Source organism: Plutella xylostella, chromosome 2 (genome assembly GCF_932276165.1).
Source record: "Plutella xylostella chromosome 2, ilPluXylo3.1, whole genome shotgun sequence".
NCBI classification, from domain to species: Eukaryota; Metazoa; Arthropoda; class Insecta; order Lepidoptera; family Plutellidae; genus Plutella; species Plutella xylostella.
In genome coordinates this window covers 4,500,886-4,511,020 of record NC_063982.1, presented here as the reverse complement: position 1 = coordinate 4,511,020, position 10,135 = coordinate 4,500,886, and the positions used below count along the sequence as shown (strand labels likewise).

The following is a 10,135-nucleotide window of genomic DNA, read 5'->3' as shown; positions in this document are numbered from 1 at the left end:
CCTTTTGTTTCTAAACTTTACAGTTATTGCAAAAGTGGAATTTCTGTACGTGTCGTTGAGCGGCAAGCGGCATGTTGCTAGCGGCTAACGAGTCCCAAAGAAACTAATAGTGTCGTTGCTAAATACCAATTTGCATCTTTACAGTACAGGCTATATGCAGAACAATCTAGAATAAAAACATACAAATGGGTTTCTTTAAACGTAGCGTCGGACGCCCTTCAGCCGGCTTCAGAAGCTGAAAGTTTTACAGATTATGAATATGCTTTGATGATCAAGTCTTTTAAGTGTTTTAAACGATATAATTAAGCTACATATTTGTTTCTTCTATAAAAGAAGTGTTGCTTAAAAAATACGAAGTAAGTATGTATTTCTTAGCGGCCTCCATTCTGGTGAACGAAATTAGTAAGTATGTTTTAGGCGTCCAAAAACTAAAGGTAAGTTCATACTGTTCATACAATAAAGGCAAGTATTGCTAGCTATTGAAGCTGAAATTACTATACAAATACAGAAAAAATAACAGTGAAAAATTACAATATGCTTTTAAAATATTGCACGCATACACTTTCAGGATTGCATTTTTGAATATCCACCATCAAGCGGGATTGGTCCCGATAAGAATGTAATTTTATCTCCAAAAATGTATAAGTACCCCGGCCGGAACTCGAGCCCGGGACCTTCCTGAACAAATTAAGCTTAACCAGGAAAAATCGCACAACCTTTTCCGACCCCTTGCGACCTTTTCCTAAAGCAATTCCACACATGCGCAGAGTAAGGAAAGATTTTATAGATCGCAGTTCTGGCAGTCACAGTGAAACAGCCAAGCCGGTCGGTGGCGCCTCAGAACAATGTTCTATAAACGGTAAGTGAGCATGCTACCTTATTCTTCCATTGAGCTTTTGAGTTTGGACTCTTTCGTGCCGGCCTCTTTTGTTTTTGCGTGATGTGGCTGGCTGTTTGAGGTGGTAAAAAGAAAAAGAAAAACTTGGCGCGTTCGAATTTTGTAAAAAATGAGTAATTGTATTTGAGTGTTCGATAGTAAGTTGCGTAAGTTCGCTGAAAAATAGTTACACATGCAAATTGAGCTTAGTACGTAGTCCATTCACATATTGGCTTTGCGTAGGTATGTACAGTTTTTTTTTGTGAATGGAGTAGCCATCTTTCAGTAATCCTATCTCAATCTTGCATAAACTTTTAGAGGCTTTATTTTTGTCAACCCACTTCTCATTTTTATGTTTAAACATAAAAAAAAAATTGGACTTTTAGGGAGTACTTAATCGAATGTAGAGCAAGTTAGAGTCTGTGCTTAATTAATAAGGTTATAACTAAAGTGACGGAACTTTTTAGCGGTTTTAAGTTACGGAATACTAAGAATATAATTTAGAGCTATATATTTATTCAAGAAAAATATTTTTGTACTTATTGAAAATATTGTGTCGGTGATATTTTAAATTAGATACATTGATGAATTTTAATCCATAGTCACAGTGAATTATTTTTACCTAACCAGGGAGGGACAGGAAAAATTTAACTCACATAAGAATAAAAACTCAAAAATACTTAGGCCTCCCAGTCAGCATCACAAAACGGCACCCGGCCCTACTCATTCAACTGTGACAAATGCTGGATAGGGTTTGTCACCATGATGAAAGGATTATTGCTGTCAGTAGGTGACTGCCTAAGGTGTGTCATGCGCTGTTCCTTTATGAGGTAATGTTGATACGTCACTAGGGAAAGCTCGTTTCATGCACCAAATTCTTTGCATTTCCTTAAACGCCAATCACCTAAATAATTTAAGAGTATAATTAAAATTAAATTAAAACTATACTCTAACATTGTAATTAATGTCGACTGAAAATAAATGTAGGATCTACAGGGTGCAATAAATGTCATAAATAAGCCCCCTTTGTCCACTGACAGGCAAAGTAAACTTGACCTATTTAGTGAAGGATATTTGACAGACCCTCTAAAGAGGTCAAGGGTATTTGGCTGAAAGAGGTCGACACTGGGATAAAACAACGGTGCGATGGAATGATAACAAATGACGAATGAAATAAAAACAATCATTTACATTTTGGGAGGAACAAAAGAAAAACATTTTACGTACTGGCATTGAACAGTTTTGAAAAGGGAAAATAATTAACAATGTATTTTAAATACCTGTGGATCAGGATCAAAGAGATAATCCTCTTTTGTTGATTGCTTACCGTTTTCCATAAGAGATATTATCTCAAATGTACCAACAACATTTTGTACATTAGGGATTCAGGATTAGCCCTTTATCCAACCATGTACCAATTTAATATTTATTGCTCCGTCAACAATAGAGAACAAACTAAGCATTCCATCGTACTTTCTTCTTCTGAGTTTTACCTCCGAAAGTGCACACCCTTATCTATAGTCATCAACTTTTCCCTCTTTACCATATCCGGCAATGACGCACTACCAAACAGCCAGCTCACAACTCACAACTAACCTCTTTTATCATATTTCCTTCTTCTGAGTTCTCCCGCCCAACCTTATCTGTGGTCCTCAACTTTTTTCTCTCCCCTCAGCCAGCTCGCGACTCACAGCCAACCTCTTTCCGCAGAAACTCCATGGCGCTGTCGATCCTAGTCCTGGCCACCTGCCTGGCCGGGGCACATTCTTGGGGCGGGCTGTTCAACCGCTTCAGCTCGGATATGCTGACGAACCTCGGCTACGGACGCGGCCCGTATAGGCATTACGCGTACGGACAGGTGAGCTCTTTGATTGCTATGCTCTCCTGGTACCTTTAGAAAGACAGTACAACTGAGTTGTAGCTCAGGCATGCTGACGAATCTGGCTACGGACGCGGCCCGTATAGGCATTACGCGTACGTACAGGTGAGCTCTTTAGTAGTTATGGTCTCCTGGTACTTTTAGAATTACAGAACAGCGGGAAGGCGGCCTTAATATTTGAAGCAATCTCTACTTCTATCTTTTTGTGATCTCAGAAAATGGATGGAGCAATTTGAATGCAATAAAATTTACCTACTAGGTCTAGCTGGTTTCACCTTTATAACTTCGATAAGTTTTTATGGAACCTTACATCCTTATTCCACATTCACGGAATCAAGAGATTTTTATCGGCTGATAGCACTAAAACGGTGGTTTCTACTACGAAATATCTAATGGTAGTCATAAGAATGATAATGCAAGTATTTATCAAGCATTTAGGAAAATTTATTAACAACGCCTTTTTAATCCAATAATGGAGATTTAATCATCTATTTTCACCCCAAGTCAGCTAGAGTTATTATGGTATAATCTACTTTTATTAATTTAACCATACAATATTGTTAAGTGACTTTTTACCATCTACGCAGAAAGAATCATTAAAGGTCACTAGGCAATGATGCAGTGAACTCTGCCTTACCTTACAGAAAATCGATAGACGTGGTATACGAAAATAGACTGTTTTTTTTTTCACTGCCAGTGAAGGGTTAAAAGTTTCACGAGCTAGGTTTACGGATTATAAATAATATATTGATATTAACTGAATTCTACCCCTTATATCCTGACTATTAATAATTAATATTATAAATGCGAAAGTAACTTTGTCTGTCTGTCTGTTACTCTTTCACGCCAAAACTACTGAACGGATTTGAATGAAATTTGGTATACATATGGTATAGACCCTCAGAAAGAAGGCTACTTTTTATCCCGGAATTCCCACGGAAAACTTTTAAGGGGAAGCAAAGCTCGCGGGAGCAGGGTAGGGTATAAAAAGGTGCAATGCCTCATAGTCTTAAGCCCTACGGGGTAAATTGGGTACTTACTGAAAATTTGTAGAAAAATAGTAAAAACGCATTGTTTTAATTTTACCATGTACTTTCCTAATTGGAAATTAAGATTGCAACAGAAGAGTGGAACCTGTAAATATATATAGGCACATTTTTTATAAATACTCGTAAGTTTTTGTTATATTACTTAAAGTTTATTCCACACATACAATAGAATTAGGATTTAATTAGCCAATCATCTTACTTATAGCCGAAGCCCGAATTTCGAACAAAGGGTTTCACGTTTACAGTGTCAAAATGTATGTTTTTGCTTACGTGCCAATTTTGCCATAGTGGGTTAGAGCATAACCAGGGATCATTGCCTGACTTTGGACAGATGTCAAGAATTTGATATGGAGATGACGTATAATTTTATTGATCAACCTTTCCCTGGTTACGATCTAACCGAATATGAAGAAATTGGAGCTAAAGCTCAATAAGCTCGCCGTTAAAATCGTGTAAAATATATGTTTTTAATTAAGTTCAATTCTACAGCAGAATAACCATTTGGCGTGGGCTGCACAAATTAAATTGCGCAGATACCTTCCACGTCACAGGATAAAATTGCGTAGGTGTGACGTGACGTCAATGGAGCTATAAGTTATAATAACATGTAGATAGAATGATAAACTCATTACGTTGGGACCCTGACTGGGTTTGACTAATCAAATTTCAGATTTTGAAAGATAATTTCAGATTCAATTTATATTCACTGGCTATTTCTTACTCCACGGTGAAAAATCCAGCTCTAGTGTTTATCACCAACATTTATCAACTAAAATATCACCTTAAAGGTAAGCGTTCATCTATCGGTATCGTACGTATCGGATCAAACGGATTTTCATAAATGTATGGAGAAACGGCATCGGCAGTGCCGATGAAGTGGACGCACTTGTGTGTATTTTTATACAAAGAATACTGAATGCGATGCGTCCGTTGCGTACGATGTCGAAAGATGGACGCTTACCTTTATTTGTCTCCATAAATGGGAGCCATCTTGTATCTTCGGCCTTCCTCCTTAATTTTCTATAGTCGTCGAAATACTTCTTCTTCTTCTTCCTTGCCTTGTCATTATTTAGGGTCGGCTTTGTTCGTCATGTCACGCCATTTTACCTTATCCTCATTCACTCCACACTCTCTCGTATTGTCTTTCAGGCAATCAAGCCACAGTCGTTGTAATACTTACACACTCACAAACGAAACCCCAAATCTCAATAATAATGTAACCTTAAAAAAACGTATGATGAAATAAAAAGATCTTCCTCATATTCAACCTTTTTGAGGCTATTCCCTTTGGAGGCCCCTAAGAATAAACCTCTCGGTATGTCCTTAAATTAACGAAGTGCTTTGAGTCAGAGATAATCCACCCTTTGGGACCTTTTCAGCGAGTTGGGTACGAAATTGCCGAGATTTTTTTGCTCCTACGAAGGTCTAGGTTAATGAATAATTCGTATTCTTACATTCTCTTAGGAACAATACTTATACGGGGCTAAGTAAAGAGCGAAAATAAATGAGATTTTCTTTCTAGTATCTTAAAGAAACCTATTTCAAATCGGCTTTCTCTTTTCCTTTATGAAATCAGCTACCAAATTTAAATAAATATGTAGGAACATCTCACACACGGCCATCCGACCCCAAGCTAGGCAGAACCTGTGTTATGGGTGTCGGACAGCTGATATATCTACACAAATACATAGATCGATAGATACTAAATATAAATATCAACACCCCGACCCGAGTACAAATATCCGTCTTTAAACAAATATCTGCCCCAGCCGGGAATCGAACTCGGGACCTTCGGCATAGCAGTCAGGGCCACTAACCACTACGCCATTCGACCGTCAATTTGGTTTCGAAAGGGATTAAAGGAGGGTAGTTAGGGTAGCTATGGTTTTAATAATGTGGGTTTTGATTCGCAATTGTTTCATTAAATTTACTACCAAATGGTAAAGTGATGTTTGATTGACACACTTTATGGTTTTGATACAATTTACATTATGCTGATAAGTTGCCAACTTTAATCCCCAAAGGTGTAGTGACAGAGGTGACTCAAAAGCCAGATTTAAACTTAATCATCCTGTTAGTTTTGCCGTAAGAAGTGACTAAGTGCCAATTTCGCCATAGTGGGTTAGAGCATAACCAGGGATTATTGCTTGACTTTTGACACATCTGTCAAGAATTTAATATGGAGATGACGTATAATTGATCAACCTTTCCCTGGTTACGATCTAATGGAGAAAAGTCAACCAAATAATTTCTCTCATTTTCGCTTTCGTCTAGGGCGGAAAAACTACTGAATTGCAAAGCGGACCCAGACGGGTTCGTTCGACAAAGATAAACGTGACTATATCGCGGTTAGCCATAAACATGGCACTGAGCATTAAACAATTTTATCGACATATTATTATAACGAATCCGTGCAGCGGCTGCAGGTTCAATACCAAACTGGTACTGACTTTCAAATTATCTTTCCCCTTTCTACAACCCCTTTAACCCTTCCAGGAGCCAGAGGAAGTCTACGCTGAAGCTCTAGAAGGCACCGGGAACCGGCTGGATGACGTCATCGAGGAGGCGGCCCAGTGCTACAGCTCCCCTTGCGTGATCAATGGAGACTGCTGCAATGGATTCGTGTGCTTGAATACTGGTAAGGGTAGGGTGTAAGCCTTATTGGCCTTATTGTCCTTAGCATGGTGAGTTGGTGCCGTTTTGACGCTGTGGACCGCAAGTCCCCAAACTTTGTTTGTTTGTATTGTATTATTGTCGGAGTTTAAAGTTCGGTTCTTGTATGTAGTGTTGACCATAGTCGATTTTTTTTAACGAACGAGTAAGAATAGAATAGAATAGAATACTCTTTATTTTGCACAAAAAAAAACATTACAATAACACAACTTATATATAAAATAGTACAAAAAGGCGGTCTTATTGCTTAAAGCAATCTCTAGCAGGCAACCTTTGGATGGAAGAGACAAGTAGGTACTGTTTTTTTGCTGTATTGCTATTGGTCTACGTAATTTATAACTGTGGTCCTAACAAAGACCCATCTCACTCCGTCAATATTGGGAATGTGCGACAGACACACTCAGTATTCGTTTCTAACAAAATACACTATCGATTTCACCTTTACTTAGATAAAAAAAAACAAAAAAAACACGCACTCACGCCTTGTACTAATGTACTCCCTTGCGGGGTAGGCAGAGGTGCATTGCTGCACCCACTTTTCGCCAGAGTGTTATGTTAGTCCCAATGTAATAGGGGGCGGGCCTATTGCCATTTTACGGGCACATCCAAGACCCGAGAACAAATATCTGTGTTTAAACAAATATCTGCCCCAGCCGGGAATCGAACCCGGGACCATCGGCTCAGTAGTCAGGTATTTTCATAAATCTAAGTAAAGGTGGAATCGATAGTGGCCAAAACTGCCGTAAGTACCTATATGAGGGACAGTTGATACATCACTCGGGGAGGCTCCTTTGATGCAGCCTACAAAATGCTGATCCAAATCCTACCGCCCTGTAACCCAATCTGATAGTATGTATTACCTTGTAGTGGTACCTTCGTTTCGAAAATATGATATCTGTAGGTACCTAAGTATAACCACTTTTCCAGTTCACTGTACTTGACTATTCTCATGAGGGCAATAATTTGTTTAGGCTTGTTATGTATGGCATTTTCGATGTTAGCAAATTCTTGGAAGGCCCAAAAGAGTGAATAAATATACTTTCGTCGTTAAACTTTGTTTGTATTCCCCGATGTATGATTTATTTCTCGGAATTGTTGAACCCCTTTTGATCCTTACGAAATTGCCCGTCGTATGTCAAAAGTGTGTTTGTTCAATTTATACATTTCAGTAGAAAATATAGGAAGGCAGTTTGGATCTTAATAATATTTTGCGCAAAGGTGACAGAAATAATCTTTGTAAGTACTTTCCTATAATTTTCAAATCATCCTTACGCCACGTATACTTTTTTATTTGGGCAGTACCTACTTGCGAAAATATTATGGCCTTCGTGCCAAAGAGGCGTATGCACAAAAATGCCAATTTTTGGTTTTTATGCCTATCGATCCCTATCTTAATTGTAGGTCAACTAGATTAGTACATAAATATATATTTTTTGCTCCACAGAGGACGGAGGTCGCTGCCTGCCCGCGTTCGCCGGGAGGAAGCTCGGGGAGATCTGCAATCGGGAGAACCAGTGCGATGCGGGGTTGGTTTGCGAGGAGGTAGTGCCAGGTACGACATACATCTTTATATTCATTATTATCGTAATTAAGTACCTAATTTTTCACGGATGTAAATGCTTTTCTTAGCCCTTCCGATTCCTGTGGTGTGGCCAGCTAAATCTGTCCATAAGCCTTTTTCATCAGTCTATCTCGTCAAGCAACTACCAGCTACCTATTAGTATAAGTTTGTCACTTCAGCATCTTCCCCTTAATGGCTGGTCGTTACAAAAAGAAATGGTGTGAAACTATTGTTTTACGTCTTTACAAAACATGATATAATACTGGTCAAACTGAATAACTTTTCTCAAAAAATATACTATCGAAACAAAAGTAAAAAAAATATTATCAGGCCCACATAATGACAATCTCCTCTCCCTAGGTGAGATGCACGTCTGCCGCCCTCCCACCTCTGGTCACAAGCAGTACAACGACGAGTGCGCCGTGTCCAGCGAGTGCGACATCACCCGCGGCCTGTGCTGCATCATGCAGCGCCGCCACCGGCAGAAGGCCAGGAAGGTATGTGAATGTGCACATGCTGAGTGGGGACCTTTTGCTCTGGACGGCAAGATGTTTTATGTTACTTTTTCTTTTGTATTTCTTGTTTCCTGTATGTTTATCATTTCATATGTCATAATGTACTAAACAAAGGCCTCTTAAAAGCAACGCCACAACACTCAATCCTCGGCTTTCTACATCCAGCCACTACCGGCTTCTGTACTTCTTCTACTTACTGTCTGTTAGGTACAATGTTTTAGATTTGAGGGAGCTATAATATGTGCTTTTTTATCCCGTCTGAGGTTGCCTGGTAGAGGACTTCTGTCAGTTTCTATGCTCAAGTGTCTATATCCTTGTCACCAGACCTGTGGATACTTCAAGGAGCCTCTGGTGTGCATCGGACCAGTAGCCACGGACCAGGTCCGCGAGTTTGTCCAACACACGGCTGGAGAGAAGAGGATCGCGGCGTACCACATGCATTAAATCCTCAACACAGAGTAGGAATTCCGTTTTTGTTTTTTTTATGCGAAATGTCAAAGTGACGTTTCGAACTGTCTTGGGGTTTTTTCGGTTTCATTGCAGATTTTATGGCTGGAGGTTTTGTTTTGGAATAAAATTTGAATTGCTTTTGTCAGTTATGAAATGTTTGTTTTTGTGTTTACGTCACTCTTGTTGAAAGGACGTGATTTTTGTGTAATAAAAAACGATTCAGCTCCCGAAAAACGGCTACCGATTTTGCATTTATTAAATTTTTCTTTTAAAATAATTAATGGTTTAAAAAAATGGCAAAAAATATTCTATAGTCAAATCGATAATGTTTATTTGATTTTATTAAATATATTTTTTATTAAGTAGATGTTAGATTTAATGTTAATCATATTATTATAAATGTTCTATTGAATATTACTCTTATGAATGTTAAAAATTAGAATTTTAAAATTATCATTCCATAATATTAATAATAATTGCAATTAAATTGTAATTAGAGATGATAAATGTAACATAAATTAAGTCTTCAAATATTGAAACTAATACATATCCTGCTGGCTGAGGCATTTAGTAATATTATACTATTTGGTGTTATACTAAACATAAAAATAACATATCACACCTAGTTAATAAGTTATTTCTAGTTATAAGCGTAACAGATTTTTTCTTGTCAGTCCTTGAGCAAACTTTGATAACGTCAAAAGTGTGCTAGGTGCTTGAAACATATCAGCATAATTTTAAAATTAGATTAAAAAAATGTTTCAAACATATCATCTAGACACTATTTTATATTATTATTCTAAGAAGCCTGTGATTCTACCTATTTTCTGACATACAGATTCTATTCCAGTTTCCTGTTGAAAAAAAAAAACAATTTCCAATATATTTTTCCTTAAAAAATAGCACTGAGGCCTAAATAAAAAAAAATGCTTTTTAGTCACATAGACATAGTCGCAAAATGTCTATTGATAATTATTAAACCATATAAATGTTGTTAGTTTGACTATAAGACTATGTTGTATCAAGTGTATTAATAAATATTATGTGTTAAATTATATAAATTATGTCAGCAATCCCGTTATTTACCTACCTCCTTAACACCCTAAAAACTTCCTCAATCCACAATAAAAA

The 10,135-nt window shown here is 37.7% G+C and overlaps 1 protein-coding gene across 1 annotated transcript; it reads left to right on the top strand.

The window, feature by feature from the left end:
* Positions 1–740: 740 nt before the first annotated feature.
* Positions 741–10,068, top strand: LOC105382551 (ITG-like peptide). The gene is made up of 6 exons (XM_038113575.2): positions 741–859; positions 2,588–2,735; positions 6,302–6,443; positions 7,923–8,030; positions 8,400–8,536; positions 8,879–10,068. Exons 1-6 carry the CDS (start codon positions 846–848, stop codon positions 8,996–8,998), a joined length of 669 nt encoding a protein of 222 aa, XP_037969503.2. The 5' UTR covers positions 741–845; the 3' UTR covers positions 8,999–10,068.
* The last annotated feature ends 67 nt before the right edge of the window (positions 10,069–10,135 follow it).